This window comes from Oryzias latipes, chromosome 15, assembly GCF_002234675.1.
Source record: "Oryzias latipes chromosome 15, ASM223467v1".
Classification (NCBI taxonomy): domain Eukaryota; kingdom Metazoa; phylum Chordata; class Actinopteri; order Beloniformes; family Adrianichthyidae; genus Oryzias; species Oryzias latipes.
The window spans coordinates 2,538,303-2,559,643 of record NC_019873.2 but is presented as its reverse complement, the minus strand read 5'-3'; the positions used below and the strand labels follow the sequence as shown (position 1 = coordinate 2,559,643).

The window sequence follows — 21,341 nt, the reverse complement described above, 5'->3', positions numbered from 1 at the left end:
AGTCCCTGGACCTCAATCCTATAGAAAACCTATGGAGAGACTTGAAGCTCAGAGTTGCTAAGCAACAGCACCAAATCTGAATGATTTAGAAATCATTCATAAAGAAGAGTGGAGCAAAAATACTTCCTGATATGTGCAGAAACCTGCTCATCAACTACAAGAAACCTCCAACCTTGGTGCTGATTATGAGGGTTTTCATAAGAGTCTTTCTGGCAACAGGGTTCAAATACTTCTATCCCTCAATCAAATGCAAATAAGTTTGTATACATTCTTGATTGATTTCTTGATTTTTTCTATCTGTCACTGTTCAAATGAACCTACCATTGAGATAATAGACTGGCAGTTCCTTTTTAAGCAGGCAAACATCAGCAAGAGATCAAATACAGATTTCCTACATGCTTTTAAAGTAACTGCTATTTCCAGGGATAATAGTGTCCACAACAGACAGAGGATTCATTGACCTTGTAGACACCTTTTTGAGTTTTCCAAATACAATTTACAGATGGATTTTGGCTGTAGTGTGAACTCTGGATCACCAATTCTTTTGTATAATACATGTCTAATGAGACTACAGTCTGAAGCCCACTCGCAGGTCGGGGGACATCCCCAAGTTCCAAGTGATCTTGTAACACATCTTCACTATAAGCAATAAGAGCCACTGATTTCAGAGAAAGCACATAAATCAGTTGCTACCAATACAGAAGACTGCAGCTCGACCCGACCTCAATGATCCTGAGCCCAGGAATAACACGCGTGCTGTACTGCACGTGGAAGGAAAGCACGGATGACTTATTGCTGAAAGCACACTTATCTGAAGATAAAAGCCTAGTTTGAATATCTGTTCTACTCCTGAAAAGTCTGGAAAAAGCCAACAAAGATAGAAAACAAGAGAGTCGCATGTCTCCTTACAGTGTGACAACACATGCAACAACTTTCACAAGGCCACTTTGGTCCAGTCTCAACAGACTGGACCAAAGTGGCCTTGTGAAAGTCCTGTGTGTATCGTAATCATCGAACCATTTTAAACTCTGACTGTCTTCATTTGCAGCCTGCTAGCAAAGTTTGGTGTGAGATAATTCACATGGGCATATCAACACATGTGATGAAATATTCATGCAGAAATACTCGGATCTGTGAAGAGGATGCAGCGCAGCCCCTCAGCACAGGGGAGATGGAGGCCAGGGTGAGTTTAAAGGGGCAAAAGTGGGAATGTGGAGAATTTTTATTGGTAGCAATATAATACAATGAATCAGAAATATACTTTACTTCAGACAGTCAGGATCTAACTATAGTCACCATTTTTGCAGACGATGCCTGAGAGACTTTGCATAAAATCTTAGGACTTAGGATGGGTAAAAAATAGGTTAAAGTAATTGCTAAGATCAAATGTTTAAGGGCAACAGAGTATCAAGTAATTTTCAAACATGAGGAGCAGGTTTTATGGTTAGAAGTGTTGACTGTCATGATCCTGGGTCACTCCACCTTGGCAGCTCATCCTAGCAGTGCAATCAGCTGACTTACTCCACCTGTGTGGTCGTCTTTGCATCTTTCCTGTTGCCAAGCCCTTAAAGTCTCATGCTTCTGAGCTGCCTTCCCCTTCCTTCTCCACGTTTTCTTTCCACCGTTGCTGACCTGTTGTCTTTCTAAGAAGTGCCTAAAGTTGTGAATCTGTTTTGTTCCCTGCGGGTTTTCAAGAGGACAGACTTGCTGATGTTTAGCAAAAGCCCAACAAGATGATCCTTCTCAGTCTGTGGTCTGGCCTTTCTTCAGTTTCTCTCACCTTAGACTCCTGCTGCCATGACCATCCCTCGCAAAAGAAAGTAAACCCTCCTGTCGTTATCCACCATTGGGGTTGGACATTTAACTTTCTTCTCTAGTGCAGAGACTGCTGCTCCACCTGGTGGCCTATGACAGTATTGCTCCCAGAGGCTCCTTTTTCCTGTCCTACCTGAGTCCCAAAAATAAACCTTTTTGTGCTTTAGCCCGTTTGTGTTCTTGGGGTCCACATCCAAAACGCTCACATTGACAATGAATGAATTAACAGGACCATCAGTGCCAAAATACTTAACAGACATTTATTCAACAGACAAGTTATTGAACCTTTGAGTGCTCTTGGTCTTTTGTGCTCTATAGATGCTCTCTCCAAAATATGTGCTTTAAAATCTGTGGAAGCCTCACATCAGACACATACAAACTAAAGTCTCAAAAAGTATTTCAATCGTAAATAAATCTATACATATATTAGGATACAACAGTAGATATTTGTTGTACTGCTCCTTAATATTACCATATTTCACCTACTGTATAGAAATTTGGGGGAATAATTCTAAGAGTTCACTCCATCCTCTGTTTACTTCAAAAGCTAGCCGTCAGAATTGTACATAAAGATATCTTGATCATACAAACAATCTATTTTATCAATCTAGACTTTTAGTGGATTTTTACACTGCGCAACTTTTATACAGAGCCAGTTGGAAATCGTTACATTCAACATCCAGAAACAGTTCTTAGAAAATGAAGGAGGAACAAACTGAGGGGATGTAGGAACTTCAAGATCAAACTGATAAGAACCACAAAGAAAAGTTTCTGTGTGTCGGTGTGTGGCACTAAACTTTGGAACGGTTTAAGTAATGAGCTCAAAAAATGTTCAAATATCTAAATATTCAAGAATATGTATAAAGAAACTCTGATTTCAGGATATGAAGATGAGAGGAGTTAAGGATCAACAGGTGTTTGAATAATTCCAAATCCATGTGTGAACTTGATTGTGGTGAAATAACCAAAGCTCTTTTAATTACAACCACTGAGTTTTACATTGTAATGTGCATTAATGATTACTGAAATGTTTACATTACTATCAATAAGCTATTGATTTTCTTTACTTGATCTGCAATGTGTAGCAATAATTACTAGTTTAATGCTATCATGTGTTCTAATGATAATCAATGATTATTACACAACGGTTACCGTTACTGTTTACTGAAATCATGAATCATTGTTTTCTGAAGATAATCAATCATCAATAAGAACTGGATTTTGTAGCTTGAAAAGAATCTATCAGATCAGAACTGGATTAGAAAAACTATGTAAAACTATCAAATGAATGAACTCAGTAGGGGTGGGATTAAATAAGATCACTTCTTCTTCAAGTAGAGCAAGAAATCAAGCTCTACTTAGACTTTAGTAATGATCAATGTATTTAATTAAACAAAAGTGATTTAAGTGACTTTTTTGTTTTGTTTTATTTTCTGTCTTTTTAATCTATGCATTTCAAAATTTCTGTAATGAGTTTGATAAAAAATGTGTAAATTCTTTATTGCTTTGACTACAATGCTTGAGATAAATCAATAAATCAATAAATCAAATCAAAAAAAACGACTGTTCAGAGAGATTTGGTCAAAAATGCAATTGAAAGAGCCAATCACACAGCAGTTTTCTTGATAATGCTGCAGGATTCAGGAGCTGTGTTGGAAACAAGCTATGAGAGAACATCTCTGAGATCCCAAGACTCCAGCTGTTTTTCAGCAGAAAGATGCAAGCCTCTTCTGGTTCATGAATCAGCTCTAATTTTCACAGCTCTAATTTCTCCACTTGAAGTGATGCATTGTCATGCCCTGGCCTTCAACCACCATAAGTGTGTGGGCTCAGGGGTTTATTCATCTAAGGTCCCAGTTCATCCCAAGTATCCAAGACGCCATTTGCCCAGAGTCTCACCCCAAGACATTTTCCTGTAACACAAATAAATCTTTTCTCACATTCCTTAAGATCTCCTATTGTAATAACAATAAGTTATATTGAAGAAGTTGATATTGAGCACAGATCACTGTCATCTTGCCCTTAACCACATTCACAAACCATAAAAACAACTGACACATCCGCAAACTATGTCAAATCCCACTTCCTGCAGTGTATCCTGGGGATTTCAATACTCAGTTATCAGACATGTTTTTGCAGGGGTGTGAGCCCAGCCACAGTCCTGACCCCATTGGGACACCACAAGCAGTGTCCGTCTATGAAAAGATAATAAAGAACTGACACACAACAGGATGCAGACTTGGCAACAGCTCAGACCAGATGCCTTTATTTTAGTCTCCAGCAAACAGGAGACCAAACAAAAAAATTCACAAACCTCTGCAATTCAGTAGCTGGGAGACAGATGTATAACTATTGAGTGCTTAAAGAAATGTCAGCAGAATCATGGTGCTTTTTATGTACCCTTTTTCATCAAGAACAAAACATTCGTTTCTAAAGAGGTTCTTTTTCACTTTAATTTTCTCTATCCCAACAATCTAAACTTCTAAATTCAGTTCAGTGTGAAATCGGACTCTAAATAGAAGAAAGCGAGCCTGATGCAGAAGGTTGTTAGAAGGTCGTCATCATCATTGAGTTGTGACATAAAAAGGGCTATCCAGCCATTTGCAATGCAGTGTGGGGCCGTTCCACTTTTAAAAGACAACAAGTAGAACATACTCTTGTAGAAAGATCACATTTGATTCCAATAATTTAAGCATTTTGAAGGAAACAAAAGTAAATGGCTAACGACCCAGCTAACAGACTGAAAAAGACTCCATTGTTATGTGTGGTTAATACTTGTGTGTTCCCATCATGAAGCTCATCATTTTAAATGGTAAATGGTGTCTACTTGTATGGCGCTTTTCTACCTTCCTCGAAGGCCCACATTCCCATTCCAACACTGGTGGCGGCTCCGCTGCACCAACCTTCCACCAGAGGCAAGGTGGGGTTCAGTGTCTTGACCAAGGTCACTTTGACGCATGGGTGGGCAAGGTGGGAATTGAACCTGTAATATTCCGATCAGAGGTCAACCGCCCCACCACTGCACCACGGTCGCCCCGCCCCGATTTAGACTGATTTCAGGTCAGATCAAAGAAAGTACAGTTCATCTCAGACTAAACTTCTTTTGAATCAAAGCCCAACAACAAATGTGAGGAGATCAGGCGCAAACTGACTGTCAGGAATGAGTTTAATCATTTACAGAAACGTTTGTCAGGCTGCACAGCAAAAATACAAGTTCAATGTTTGTGTTATTTTTCAGTTCCTTGTCAAGACTAATCTGAGAAATCAAGTCAGCATCCCATACTCCCATCTTTAGTCTGTGTTCAAATGGAGCATCACAACTGGAAAAATGAACAAAAAAAAAGGTTTTTAATTATTTTCCTTTATCTTTTAATCAGCAACACAGATGTTGGAGTTTCAGGTGTAACATTAGTTTACTGGTATAATTTCCCATTTTCCAACAGTTCTTTTTGCTTTTATTATTTACGATTGAATACTTAAAGTTAGTCAAATTTATTAAAAAAAAAAAAAAAAAAAGGAAAGGCACAAAGGCTAACCGGAGGTCTGAGTTTGTGAGAATGCAGTTTGTTAAATTCAAACTTTTTGGAGTTCCGCCTTAAAACTTAAAACCTGAAAATCTCCACTATGTTTTTCCAGCTGTCAAGAGTTGTTGGAAAAGAATGAGCAGAGTCATCTTCCACCCGTGACCTTTCCAGATTTGCTCTGGAACACATTTACTGTTTTGGTGCTGCAGCTCTTTTTATGTCATCATCTTATGCAGGACGTCCTTCAGAATTTTAATCCACGCAGATCAGTCTTTGACTAAAGCTAGGGCTGGGCGGTAAAACGATAAATACATAACCATAGAACTTTTTCTAAATTGAAAAATGAGCATCACGATAGACTTTTATTCTGAAGGGTCTGAAGTGAACACTCGCCAGTTGTGAGCATTTTTTCCTCTTTGATGAGTAAAAGTAAGAATGTTAGTCTGACTTTCCTCCTAAAACATTTGTGTAAACTTGTTCATGTTTATTATCTCTCCTTTTGGTAACCCCCCCTCTCTACTGTCTGTCATTTTCTAAAAAATACATTAAAAAAATTTAAAAAGTTAAACACTGAAGCTATTTCTGTGTAAAATCGTGTTGTAATTTGGCTGCTAGATTTTTTTCAGTCAACTTGGTCGTCACTCAAAAATTAAATATTAGCCCTTGTGTGGAGGAATTACAATTATTTCAGATCTGACTAAAAACACAGAAACGTGAACTACAAATAGTGCAGAAGGCATGTTTCTCCTAAAACTGGAAATAGCACCAACCTTTTTATCACAGGAAGCAGAGGCACTCACTGAGCATGCTCAATCTCAGACTGACAGAAACGAAGATTCTCCAGCAAAAACAGCAACGCTCAGACCTGCACAGCAGCCACAGCCTAAACTACCAGAAGACACTCAGATATTTTTCTTTTTGTTCCTAGATTATTCACAGGATGATGACAACAATGTTGGTCAATTTGATGTTTGTTCTGTAAAACTTGAAAACATTCAAATATATTTGTAGAGTTACTGTTTTGTTTTTAAATGGAACGGATCAAACAGTTTAGCGTTCTGTATTATTTCTGTTCTCTTTTGAAACTTGAAAGTTTTGTTTTAATTTTCAGTATAGTCTGTAGTATACATGCCTTTTCTTGGTTATCTGAAAAAACCTCTTGCATCATGGTCCATCAGTGTGTCTGTTATGTTTAAAGTATGATAGGAAATAAATATTTAGCTCTAACCAACCTAATGTCATTACACATTTCCCTTGAGAGCAGAGAGTTCAAATGTGACGTATATAGTTATTTTATATCGTGATATATATCGTTATCGCCTAACATGAAGAAAACACGATATTGATATGTAAAGGGTTGTATACAGCCCAGCCCTAACGGAAGCTGTGGATTTCTTCAGAACCTTGCAGGGACTGAGCTTCATTAAGGCAGAGTTTATTCACTTGTTTTGAAAAAATGTCGACGTTGTTCATCTTTTTTTAAAACGACAAAACAGACCATAATTGGACGACAACGTAGACCAAAGAACATACAGTACAGACCAATAGTTTGGACACACCTTCTCATTCAAATGAATGTACTGTAATCTAAGTGTGAAGACAAACAGGATCAGCGGTCCTGATGTGTTTTTAGTCATTTGAGAGCATCAGTCTGTGTGGCAGACGCATTATCTCAATTATCCAGCAAAATGCCAAACAGACACAATCCTCACTTTCCCAGCATCCCTTCTGTCACTCCCTCCAGATCTCCAGTGGATTTTTTGCTGCCCGAGTCCATCTCCCATCATCAGTCCATTCCTGCATCTCTTCTACTTCCTGTCTCTCCGTATCTCTTGATGAGCGATGTGTTGGTGTGTTAAGGAACTGCCTCAGACAGGTGTCAGCTACGATTTCAGCTGCTGCTCTCTGCAGCCGGCATAGCCTGTGCTGCTCAGCGCTGTTGAAATGATTACTAAAGATGGGTCCCAAGGTCAACAGAGCTGTCAGGCTGAGCTCCAAACTCCTCACCCCCCCCACCCCCACAGGCATGCACGAAAAGGAGCACAGGCATGGGTGTTAATGGAAGGCACTGAGCCGCACACAGACTTCCTGATGCCCTCCTTCTTGCAGTTTGTTTCCTACTCTCTTGTTTTTCCTGTTGTTCATTGAGGGACTTGCTCCACATAAACGTTTTATAGAGCCACCGATCAAACTGCTGCTAAATTTTCTGATTATCACCTCCGATGGAACACGACTGCAGGCCGGAGCAGCTCTGATTTGCGATTCATCTAAGCTTAAAGTGTTTTTTCTTCATCTATGTGAGAGAAAACAAGGCAAAAAATAAAAACCACTCATTTCTGGATTTGCAGTCTGCAGGGAAAGATCGGTATGTACATGCTTCCCTTGATGTATCTGTTTATTTTTGCAGTACATCCAAACAAAAGAGCGAGCAGGGAGGCCACTTCAGCTCGACAAAGGTCACATTTCCTAACGCAGGAAAACGGTTTCCTGGCCCGGCCAGAGCTCTGTTCACCGAGGCTAAGGGCCGGGTCAGGCGCAGATGCATTTGTGCTGGTCTAATCATAACACACGGCACGCACACACACACACTACCTCAACCCTCTCAAGAGAACTTAGAAAAGAGAGAAGCTGCTTCCAGTCACTTTGATCCATTCAGAATATTTTTAGGAAAAGACTGAAGTATCTGCATTATTTATCCATGAGGAGCACTTTAAAAAATACACGCTTTGTTTGTACCCACAGGCAACAAAAAGGTTTCTGTTTCGTTGAATCTGAAGAAGCCTTAAACCGTTTTTACATTTAAAAGCCACACACCTACCTCTGATAACTACCCCCGCTTCAAACAATTGCAGTAAGCAAAGTGCAAGCATTAATCAGCCATACTGGCAGTTAAACATGAATGGTCGTCGCCACTGACTTGTCTTTCACATTCAGAATTGGCTTTTCCAGCAGGACTCCTGCTTCCAGAAACGGGTATTAATCTAGCTGTCAAAGTCTGCATGTGCAGGGAGGGGGCAGAGCTCATGCAGGGAGTTATCAACCTTTTTAGTGCTTAACAGACTATTTCATGTCCAAACAGCCACAAATAAATGCTAACAGAGCTCTCCTGACGCGTCAACACAGGGTTTGAATACCTTGGCATTCAGCGCAGACAATATCTCTTCTGAGCAGAGCCAGTAAAGGCAGTGATTCATGCAAATGTGGAAAGAGCACGAGGCAGATGAAGCTCACATAACTCTGGAGCTGTCTCACCTTGGACTTCTGATAGTCCCACAGCTCACCAAGATACTTTTTCAAATATTTTTTAAGTAGCTCGACAAGATGGACACCTTTATGCACAGACAAGTTCAGCTACTGGATTTTTGAACACAAACCTGTCGTTTTTATCTTGAAGTTTTGAGTTCTACGAATGTTACATTAGTTACTGTATATGTAAGGGATAATGCCTGACGAGGGGGCCATTGTTAGAAATTCATGGACGACGCAGAGGCCTGAACTGTCCTCTGCCTCGCATCGGCAGTTACTTCATGTGAAGGGTTACCTCCTCGTGTCTTATCTCTTTTCTTGTTTTCTCTTCTCTCTTCTGCTACGTCTCAGTCTTCAAAAAGATGAAATTCACCAAACGGCCTAAAGGAAACCACAAGAATCCCACATGACTTTTCTATTGTCTTGCTGTTGGGATCAACTGTGGAATAATATATGTCCATCTATGTTCTGAGTTTCACTGGTTCCAGTTGCCAAATGGCGTTTAGGCCAGCACAGTGATACAGAACATTTGGTCTATGTGACCAGAACATCTTTTTCCAGTTTATAAAATGTTAAACTGTATTTAAGTCATAGAGTAGCAGTTACATTGACATTCATGCTACTTCAAACATATATAAACCTTCATCTCAAGTGAATTTTTTAACTTTGTTTTCCTGTTGACTCATCATCATGTGGCTGTTTTAGATTAATTATCCACTCCAAATATTACATCAACTATTCCATCCTCTTTTTCCCCCCTTCACTTTTTAAAGAAGGAATCAATCTTTCACTGTCTGCACTGTGAGCTTCCATCACACCAAACTTCACTTCAGTCAGACAAGTCATGCAGTAAAGTTATTTATTTTCAAATTCTTTTAGTTCACATTCTTTTTCGTTTGGCATAAGGCTCCGTTCAATTCCATGAAACAAGCTTTCCATAAAACTTTAGAGTAATAACTACCCCTAACGGAGCTCACAGGTAGAAGCCGAGGAGGTGGGTGGGGCGACTAAAACAGCGCTTGCGGTAAAGGAAGAGAATGAAAAACTTGCACACCTGGACTTAGGACGCTGAACAGGTGAGTTGATTAACTGAACCACCCTAGGGGAGTCACCGAGTAAAACACTGCTTGAGTAATCTGCCTGAAATGCTCCCAAAGTCGCTCACTTATGCCACTACTTTGGCTGCATTTACATAAAGCAGTGGCAACACACACTGGAAGCATTATCCAAGAACTCCAAGAGGCACGTTCATTTGTGGTCTTCTGGTGGATTCAATCAATAAAAATCCCAGCAACATAATTATTTATTTTATAGAGTCAATAAGTAATTTCAGTTGGGATCTACTTTATTTTTCTGGCACTTGACACTCTTCAAAACACTTGTTAAACAACAGTTCATACTTGCTATTGAATTGATTGGATTTAAGATGCTATTCCAAGGCTGCTATTTGGATTTTCTGCTTGCACTGCACACGGTTTCAATGCATTTATATCTGAAAAACAAAAAACATACAAACATGTGTAAGTGGATGTTATTCATAAATGTTGCATTAAAACAGCTGAATGTGTCTGTGCTTTTGAGTTTCTGGGCTTTAATATCACAATAAGCATCAATTAACCATCAAGGTGATTAATTAGATAGACTCTCTGCAACAATGAGATGCAAATTAAGCTCATCAGCTCTGTGCTGGAGACTGAAGTGGAGCTAATTGTGCAGGAATGTAGCGTTTGTTTCTGCAGCACATGCACCCGCTGCAGCACAGACATGCAGTGGGGACAGGGAGTCAAAGCCAGGAATCACTGCTGTAACCCTGAACACATATCTTTGAAAGATATCAAAGTGTTGCCACTTGTTTAACACTGCAACACTTTAGTGTGTCTTCATAAAAGATTGCTTAAATCCTGCAAGACATAGTTTTGTGTTTCAGTGGGAAAATTAATTCAGTTTTTCCTTTTTATTCTTTTCTCTATTTTACTTGAAAATGCATAGAATCTGGCTTTATATTGTAAAGAAACACCCCAATACTTCTGTGATGTTTAATAGTTTAATACTGTAAGACTAAAGTTAAAATATTTTCTGCAGCTGCACATCTGGGATTGATGTCAAACATTTGACTTTTAGCCTACCTTCATTGTTCTTTCTCTTGTTCACATCTATTCTTTTGAACCATCTGTGTTGATTTATTTCATAGTTTTATTTATTTATTCATTCATTCGTTTTGGAGAGAGAGGGGGGGGGGGTGAATACTGAAAGAGAAACATTTCTTTAATAGATTATTCTGAGGGGGGAGGATAGAGCAAATGTATTTAATATTGTTTTATTCTCGGGTCACTTCTCCCAATTAAAAGTTATGGTTGTTATGATTATTGTTATTAATATGTGAGTCCCACGGTCCAGTGAGGCCCTCTCCCCCTCACAGCATGCTTGGTAAGTGGTCGTACTCACAGAGAGACCGTAGTGTTGGGCAGCGCGCTGACGGGCAGCGTGTCCATCAGGTCCACATCGTCGCACAGCACTCGGACTCGGACGCGCTGCCTGCTCGGATCCTTGGACCTGTGAGCCGAGCACTGACAGCTGTCAAGGATCAGGTCGGGGCAGGTTCTGCTGCTCTGGCCCCACGGCCACAGGAGGAATGTCAGGCTGAACACGCGGAGCGCTCTCATCGTGGGCTCGCGGCTCGGGCTGCGTCATCCCCGCTTGTGCGCGCAGACTTTGCGCAGCGTCTTTCTTTGCAGTTCGGTCAGACTGAAGCGACACATGTTCACCTGTTGGAGTTTAACGTATCGCAGACTTGTTGCTTTCTAGAGAGCGGGCGTCATGAGGACGCGGACGCGCTGGATCCTTCTCGAGTCCTGGTGCTTGCGTCTCCAAACTTTTCTCTGCTGAGCTGGGTGTCAGAAAGCTGCCATTCCCGCCGTTCACTCGGAGACCTCCTTTGGCTGAGCAAAAACACGACAAGTCAAAAGAAAGTCTCTGATCTTCATCCGATCAGCTGCTTTGGAGCCGGCGGTGCGCTGTCATCCTGGATTTGTGCACATGGACTTGTTGCGCATGATGGAATGTCCAGAAAGTCCCTCCCCGTGGAGTCCTGGCTGTCCTTTCCATTTCAACAGCTTCAACTAACTTTGACTCACGCACAACACCAGACTGCCACCTGAGGGTTGTGGTCTTGGGTTTGGTTTTGTCACGTTCTGGTTTCGAGTTGACCCCCCGTCAGTCACCATGCAGGTTTAGGTTGATGATAATCCATAGCTGTCTTCATTTCACTTAGTTAAGTGTCTGGTTTTCAGATTTTGTGGTCAGCTCATCTGTTTGTCATCTGTTTCTTTGGTTTTTGTCACCTTTATTTATTCAATGTTTACGTTTCTGCCACAGAGCCTGATCTCCTGCATGCTGGGTCCTACACCGTCAGACCCTGAGTTTACCCATGAAAGCTTAGCATCTCTGTGCTGTTCTGTTAGACAGAAGGAGAAGAGCAGAATCTGGTAAACAAAGGGACATCTCCATAGCATGAACTGTTTACTCAGCTGACCAGCATTTTTTAAATTGAAACCCCTGGGACTAATAAACACAAATGTGTTATTAAAAAAGTCTATTTGATCTATTGTAAAAGTGTTCCCAGTGGTTTTTTATTGTTATTATGCCAGTTTTAGCCAAAATATTAAAAAAACTGTGTCATTTTCTAGGACATAGTGTTGTGTTCAGCTATTGTTATAGCACGTGACGCCACTAGGCGGAGCAGTGAGCAGGAGTTACGACTGAGGAAGGAGAAGAAGAAGGGAGTGTGGAGTTGAGCTGCTGCATGTTGTAGTGAGTTGAAGCTGAAAATAAAGTCCAGAAACAAGATCCGTTTTGTGGATGATTTCTGCCGCCGGCTACACAACAAATTGGCGACGAGGCGAACCTACAAGCATAGTCTGCAGTGAAAAAAGATGGCTTCAAATGTGCCGTTTCCAGACGTTTTTCTGCCGTGCCCGGGAGAACCGATTATGCCGTTCAAGACGTGGATTCGGATGTTTGAAAATTATCTTCTAGTCATCAATGCCGGTGGAGATGCATGGCCAGAGATAAGACTACGTGCCTTACTACTACACTGTCTGGGCTCCGAAGGACAGCGGATTTTCCACACATTACCAGAGACAGGTACCACGCTAGCTACAGCCATTGCCGCGCTTCGCGCGCATTTTACGCCTACAGTAAACGTGGTCGTGGAACGCCACACCTTCAGAAAGAGAGTGCAGGGTGCTCAAGAACCCATACTACATTACATTGCTGCCCTAAGAGAACTTGCTTCAACATGTGACTTTGCTAATGCGGATGATATGATTCGGGACCAGCTGGTGGAGCATGTTGCTGACCCCCGCATCAGAGAACGGCTCCTGCTTAAAACTAACTTGACGCTAGCAGATGCTATCACGTTAGCCACTCAAGCTGAGTCCGTTAATGAACAAGCTAGGTCAATGGCGGGTATCCAGCAGGCACCTGTGCAAGTTGTAACTACACAGAAATCAGCATGCAGGCGTAGACAGCCACGCCAACATTTTCCTGCAAAGCACGTACAGAAATCTAATTCTACCCCTTCTACACGCACATGCTTCCGATGTGGATCTGAGAAACACTTGGCTAACTCAAGTGAATGCCAAGCAACCAAAGCAACCTGCAGAAACTGTAACAAAAGAGGCCATTTTGCACGAGTGTGCAGATCTTTGCAGACACATACAGTTAAAGAAGTTGAATTACCAGAGTACACACTTCTGTTGGTGGACAGATCAGTCACTTCAGGTGGAATACAAGTTACAGTGAACATCAAAGTGGCTGAAAGCTCACAGTCGATGAAACTGACTGTGGATACGGGTGCTGCCGTCTCCATCTTGCCACTCTGCATATATGAGGAAAAGTTCAAGGGCGCTCCGCTTCATCAGCCCACTGTTCAACTGGTGACCTACTCCCGAACATCTATTCCAGTGATAAGCTGCATGGAGGCAATTGTGCGCATACAGAACCTTGAAAAACCTGCAACATTTCACATTGTGGACTCTGGAACTGCACTCATGGGGAGAGACTTAATAGCTGCTTTCAATCTGCGCATTGAGGGCAACGCTGCATACTTGCCATCCACACATTTTCTGTCTTTACCCTCTGCTGCTCTAATGGAATGCTCTGTGTCTCAGCCAGCTGCCCCTGCAACCCTTGGATGTGCTGTTGGTTTCATACACAAGGTGAAGGTGCTGCAAACAGCTGTTCCGGTGCGTCAAAAATTGAGACGCCTTCCCTTTTCTGTGCGGTCTGCTGTGTCAGAGGAGCTGAACCGCCTCCTCTCAGCTGGTGTGATTGAGCGCATTGATGCTTCTCCCTGGGTCTCGCCAATAGTGGTCACACAAAGGAAAAATGGAAAAATCCGAATGTGTGTGGACCTGCGAGAGCCTAACAAAGCCATTGTGGTGGACAGTTTTCCTCTTCCTCACATGGAGGAATTACTCTCAGCGCTAACAGGTGCAACACTATTCTCAACCATCGATCTGGAGAGCGCATACCACCAAGTTTTGCTGCACCCTGACAGCAGGGATTTAACTGCTTTCATCACCCATGAGGGACTGTTCAGGTTCTGCAGGGTTCCTTATGGTCTTGCCTCAGCCCCATCAGCTTTTCAAAAGCTAATGGCGACAGTGCTGCATGGAGTGCCAAATGTACAGTTCTACCTCGATGACATAATATGCTACGGGCGCACAGCACATGAACATGATGCTGCCCTAGAGACAGTCCGACAGAAACTCAAAACAGCAGGCTTGCAGCTTAATGACAAGAAATGCCACTTTCGACAGACGAGCCTGAAGTTCCTGGGACATCTAGTAACCGCTGAGGGAATAAAACCAGACACGGAGCACCTGCAGGCCATCACACAGGCCCCTGCTCCATCAGATGCTGTGAGCCTTCGCTCATTCCTGGGAATGCTATCCTGGTATGGAAAATTTATTCCTAATTATGCTACAGTGGTGGAGCCTCTTCGAGCCTGTCTACGTCAAGGCACACAGTTTGTATGGACTGAAGAGGCACAGCGATGCTTTCTAACTGTAAAACGTCTACTCCTAGAAAGCCCTGCGCTAGCCTTGTTTAACCCTGAGCTACCAACCATAATCTCCACTGATGCATCTGATTATGGTGTGGGTGCTGTATTCTCCCAGCTGCAACCGGACAACACTGAAAGAACTGTTGCATTTGCATCAAGGACATTGTCATCCACTGAAAGGAAATACTCCACAGTGGAAAAAGAAGCTCTTGCGTGTGTCTGGGCTGTAGAAAAATGGCGGACATACCTGTGGGGACGAAAATTCACACTGCGCACAGACCATCAGGCCCTCACAACGCTTCTGACTACAAAAGGAGCTGATCGAGCAGGGATGCGCATTGCAAGATGGTCTGCACGCCTTCTCAGCTTCACATATGACGTCGTGTACAGAGCGGGGCCTCTGAACCAAACAGCTGACTGCCTTTCACGGTTACCTCTGCCAGCCGCTTCTTTTCCTCCTGAGGACTCAGAACCTGAGTTGGTGGCTTTACTAGCTACAACTCCTGTGTCCGTGACAGCCAAAGAGTTTGAAGATGCTTCATCTTCTTGCCCCGAGCTTTCCTCCTTGCGTGTGCAGGTGCAACAGCGGTGGCCACGATCTGCTAAATCAGTAAGTCCTGTTTTGCAACCCTATTTCAAAATAAGGCATGAGTTAAGTGTGCAAGACAGCCTGGTGTTTCGGGGATCCCGTTTAGTGGTGCCAATTTCCCTCCGCTCCACACTTGTGGCCCTTGCTCATGAAGGTCATCAGGGTGTGGTGCGAACAAAACAACGTCTGAGGGACCTGTATTGGTTCCCTGGTATGGATGCATTAGTGCTTTCCCAAGTGACCGAATGCTCCTTGTGCCAACAAACTGACAAATCTGCCAAAGTTTTTCAGGCCCCACTACAACCGGTGCCCCTGCCAGAGGGTCCCTGGGAAAAGCTAGGCCTGGATATTGTCGGACCCTTTGAATCTGCTACATGGGACTGTAAGTTTGCAATCACTCTTACTGACTATTATTCAAAATGGCCTGAAGTTGCCTTTGCTCCTTCCGTGAACTCTGAAACTGTGATCCAAATTCTTAGTGGACTTTTCAGTCGCTATGGCAACCCAGAGTGTTTGGTCACAGATAACGGACCGCAGTTCACATCTGCTTCATTCTCCTCTTTTCTGCGCGACAAAGGAATTAAGCACACAAGATCATCTGTGTACCACCCTTCTTCTAATGGTGCAGTAGAACGATTTAACAGAGTGTTTAAAGGTTGGATTCAAGCTGCGATCATCCAAAACAAACCTTGGAAAAGTGCAACATCCTCTTCTCTTCAAGCTTACCGTGCTACGCCACATGCCATGACTGGTGTGTCACCATTTGAGCTAATGCACGGACGCAAAATGAGGACAACACTAAACATTCTTCCTCCTCCACCACTGGAACAGCCTGCTGTCGACCTACGTCACAGAGTGTCACTCCGCCAAAGTCACGTGAGGCAGTATTGTGATGCTAAAAGAGGTGCTCGCACTCCTCTCTTCAGAGCAGGTGACAAAGTGCGTGTACGGAAACCTGTTCACGTGCAGAAAGGTCAGCGTCAATTCTCTGCTCCCATCAGGATCAAACAGCAGGTGGGCCCAAGCACTTACATCTTAGATGATGGAAGGGCCTGGCATGCTTCCCACTTGGCTTCAGTACCAAACAGGCTTCCTGTATGCCCTTCACCACCAGAGGCCGGTACTGAAAGGGTTGAAATGGAGCCTAATCAAGATCATCAAGCCCTAAATCGCCCTGTCAGATCACATAAGCCACCAGGTTGGCTTAAGGACTTTGTAATGTAAAAAAAAAAAAAATCTACATATGTTCAATTGTTGTGAATTGATTCTTACTTGCTCTTTATTCTGTGAGTAATGACATTACTTGAAATATGCTGTTGATGCACAAAGGAAATTGCATTAAGAATTAAATTCAGGGATTTTTGTGACAGCACAGGTTATCCTTAAGTAAGGGGGGGATGTTGTGTTCAGCTATTGTTATAGCACGTGACGCCACTAGGCGGAGCAGTGAGCAGGAGTTACGACTGAGGAAGGAGAAGAAGAAGGGAGTGTGGAGTTGAGCTGCTGCATGTTGTAGTGAGTTGAAGCTGAAAATAAAGTCCAGAAACAAGATCCGTTTTGTGGATGATTTCTGCCGCCGGCTACACAACACATAGTTTCTGCAGAGTGGCAGGAGATCATAGAAATTCACCTCTGAGTTGGAGCAACCCTGCCCCCCTTCCCTTCACTCATAACTGAGAGCTCTCTGTTTACACACTAGCTTACATCCCCTCACAACCCCAACCCAACATCCCCGGTGACATAAAAATGGTGAGTCTGCTAATGATTCACAATGATTTGAATAAAGAAATATTCAGAAAAGTAATTTGAAGCACCCTTTCTTCATATTTGTCCTCCATCATCAGAAAAAATGCCACAAGACAAAAACATCATTTCCATCAGGGTGGGCCTCTACAGCAACTTTTTACAAGTTGACGCACAAGTCTCCTGCCCATGTAGAAATAAAAAAAATGTGCAGTCCATTTTTGGTTGCCAGAGCACCTGGATTTAAATCAAACATGTACCCATTGCTGCCATGACTTACTCTACTTTTCCAGCAGTGCACCTACATTTCTTGGGTTTAAATTTATTTTACCGTAAAGTACGTTTTTTTTTTTTTTTTTCTCATTGTTACCTACAGAAATTGTTTTGGCACCATCATAACCTGCTAATGTGTCAGTTACTGTTACAGGATGTTTTGACATTGGATTGGATTCTTAAGAGACCAAAGCTGAATTTTCATTAATAGCAGCTTTATGTTTTCTATTATTTTAATGAACTAAGACATTTTCATACCAGAAATATTAGCATTTAGAGAAGTGTAATGGTAGCAAATGAATTCTGATCAAATGTCTTTACCTCTCAGAGGCCTGTTTTGTTGAGCCATTACATCTGAGAAGTGAAACAATAGTCTTCTTCAGTAACAGATCCCCATTCAGTTTCTACTGTTTTGCAGGTGCTGATGCTTTCATTTTCTTGTGCTTTAGAGAACAACTGACAGACCAACTTAAGCATGTAGAAGTCAACACTTCATTGTTCTGAATTCATTTTCTCCTGTCCTGAATGGAAATCTTTGCCTCTCTGGTCAAATGGGTCAAGGAAGATCATTTTGATCACTGCAGTTCACTCTGAGACAGAGGACAGAACTTTAAAATGACAAAGAACCCACCCAAAGGCAGAAAAGTACCAAACTCACCAGCTGGTGTCAGAAATACTTCTCACAAGTTGGCAGAAAATAAATAATTACACAAACAATCCATCCATTATGAGTTCCGTCTCTATCCTGAGCAGGATCACCTGGAGGGGACACTGGGGAGGTCCCAGCTATCACAGAATCACCTGGAGGGGTCCCCAGTCACCCTGTCTCCGAGGGGCCAGGTCAGAATCACCATACAACCCCTGAGGGGAGGTTTCTTCCGCTGTGGGAGGAAGTCGGAGCGCCCAGAGAAAAGGAAGAACATGCTGCTCCATGCAAGAAGGATCCAACCTGGATTTGAACCACCATCCCAACGTGCACCCCAAGCAGTTAATGATCAACATATTTTAACTGGAAAAAAACAAAAAAACAGACAAAGTCATAAAATGTTACAGAAAGATTGTGTAAATATTACAGAGAAGGGGCCACAATACTGAATCAACAAGGGCAGGCAGGTGGTGAAAGATCGGATTGAATTTGGTTTTAATAATCCAATAACTTAAACATCATGAGTGGGAAGGGGATGATCTTGACACAAAAGTGCAACGTTAGCCTCTCAGAGGGAATAAGGACTTTTTCTTTTATAGCCGAGTAAAATGCTTCACTTCTCTTCATGTTGTTCCTCTGCCAGTGAAAACAGGAGAAAAGGATCAAGTGAGAATTAAGTAGTGTTTCCACTCTCATTACCTCTGCTTGTTAAAAGCTCTTTAACTTCATGCCTGTAACCTTACTAAACAAACAGCTCAGCATGGGATCTGCCTCACAAGCCAGGAATTTGTACTTGTGTCATCATGGGCCAGTTGTTCAAAGGTAAGCTGATCGGATTTTGGTGATCGGATTGGATCAAATCTTGAAAATGGGTTGTTCAAAAGGGAAAGAAGGAATCTGAAATCAGATTAGATCACAGAATCCAATCCTAGTTCTAATCTGGATCAAACCTTCAGTTTGTGTTGTTCAAAACTTGTCAGTAGGATTTGGATAACTTTGATCCAAACAAACTGGATTATCCTGATCCCAACAGGGGGTAGGATTTAAAGGTGGATTCCAGGAGGGAAATATAGAAAAACTTTAAAATTGGTCAAAGCAACTCATCCTCGGTAAGTATTTATTTATGCACGGAACGGGCGCGCGCTCACACAAGCGCACACAGGGGCGTGCACATGCGATCCCGCACACACACGCTGACATACTGCAATCACCTCACACAGGCTCTCATAGGACGCACGCGACACGCAGCTCACATAACCAGAAAACGTTCACGCGCACAGCGCTTCTCAAATGCGGGCACGCGCACACGGACTGGCACACAAGCACTACTTAGCTTTACACCTTTTCAGTCAGAGCAGTTATGAACAGTCTTAACATCGTTAGCTGGAATGTGCGTGGACTTGGCTCTGAGCCAAAGAGACTGAAAGTGTTAAATCACCTGGATGGTCTAAAAGCAGATATAGCTCTACTGCAGGAGACCCATTTATCAAATTCTTTGAATCACCTTATGTGCTGCTTACAATTTCCAGTTATATACTCTGCCAGTTACAACTCCAAACAAAGAGGAGTTGCTGTTTTAATTAATAAAAATCTTAATTTTACTCATAAGGATACAGTTACTGACCCAGAAGGCAGATTTGTAATCATTAATATATCCATTCAGAATAAGGACTATTGTATAGTGAGTATTTATGGTCCTAATGTTGACGACTCTTCCTTCTTTCACAGATTCTTCACCTCACTCTCAGTTCACTCTGACTCCACAATCATTATAGGAGGAGACTTCAACCTTGTTTTGGACCCTGAACTTGACAGACTCAGCACAGCAGCAAACCAGCGTACATGGCGGTCTGCAAGTATTCTAAAGCAGTACATGAATGATCTGGGTCTCTGCGACGCGTGGCGCTCATGTCACCCAAGCACTAAAGGGTTCACCTTTTTTTCTCCAGTTCACTATTCACACTCCCGTTTAGACTATTTATTAATCAGTAACTCTCTTTTAAAAAATATTCAAAGCTCCAATATCCATCCAATTATTATCAGTGATCATGCACCAGTCTCTGTAAACATTTCTAGGGAAAAATCCACACCCTCTGGTACAACCTGGAGGTTTAATACGTCTCTGTTAAAGGACCAGGAATTTCTTGAATTCTTTAAAAAAGAGTGGGCAACCTTCTTAGACTTCAACAATACTCCAGACGTCCCACCGTGCGTTCTTTGGGAAGCAGCAAAGGCAGTCATGAGAGGGAAAATCATTTCTTATTCAACGCACAAAAAACGCAAAGAGAAAGCAGATTTATTAGAATTAGAAAATAAAATCAAAACCCTGGAGACTGCTTATGCTGCTTCTGCACAGGAACGCATTCTGGGAGATCTGAAAAATTTAAAGCTGCAGTTAAATGACATCATTAATAAACAAACACAATTTCAAATACAAAGGCTACGACTTGAAAGATTTGAAAACTCTAATAAATCTGGCAAATTTCTGGCTAATCAGCTTAAAATTAACAGAGAAAAATCATCAATCACCTCTATTATGGACCAAACAGGAAATGTCACCCATGACCCGGTCAAAATTAATAACGAATTTGAAAACTTTTATAAAAACCTGTACACACCGCAGATCAATCCGTCAGAGCAAAGTATTGACTCATTTCTTAATAATGTAAACCTACCCAGGCTAAATGAGGATCAAATCACAAACTTAGATTCTCCGCTCTTGCCGTCTGAACTTCATGAAGCTCTGTTACTTATGCCCAATGGTAAAGCACCAGGGCCTGATGGCTTTCCTGCTGAGTTTTATAAAGAATTCTGGGAACAACTGGCACCAACATTTTATAAAACTGTCACATCTATTAATGAGAGCCAATCAATGCCACCTAACATGAACTCAGCCAACATAATTCTTCTTCTAAAACCAGACAAAGATCCCACTAGTCCTTCAAGCTATCGCCCCATTTCTTTAATCAATGCAGATGTAAAAATTATCTGCAAAGCACTAGCACAGAGAATAGAAAAAATCACTCCTCACATAATTCACTTCGACCAGACTGGATTCATCAAAGGCAGACACTCGGATGATAATGTCCGTAGACTAGTTAATATAATAGACTTTGCCACCATTAAAAAACAGGAAATGACGGTACTATCGCTGGATGCTGAAAAAGCCTTTGACAGAGTTAATTGGAAGTTCCTTATTGCTGCCCTCCATAAGTTTGGTTTTGGAGAAGCATTCATCAATTGGATCAAAATATTATATCACAACCCCAATGCATCAGTTAGAACTAATAAACAGACTTCAAACAGGTTTTTTCTTGGAAGAGGAACCAGACAGGGCTGCCCACTCTCTCCTTCTCTTTTTGCTATATTCATTGAGCCTTTAGCTGCAGCAATAAGACAGAATGAGAGCATTATAGGAATAAAAACCAAACACAGCCA

At 42.1% G+C, this 21,341-nt stretch overlaps 1 protein-coding gene across 1 annotated transcript in view; it reads right to left on the bottom strand.

The window, feature by feature from the left end:
• The window catches only part of LOC101156843 (adhesion G protein-coupled receptor A3), a 207,733-nt gene extending 195,548 nt beyond the window's left edge, over positions 1–12,185 (bottom strand). Inside the window, exon 1 of the mRNA XM_023963140.1 lies at positions 11,031–12,185. Coding sequence (XP_023818908.1) covers positions 11,031–11,248 — 218 coding nt within the window. The 5' untranslated portion in view covers positions 11,249–12,185. The remainder of the gene's footprint in view (positions 1–11,030) is intronic.
• Between the last annotated feature and the right edge of the window lie 9,156 nt (positions 12,186–21,341).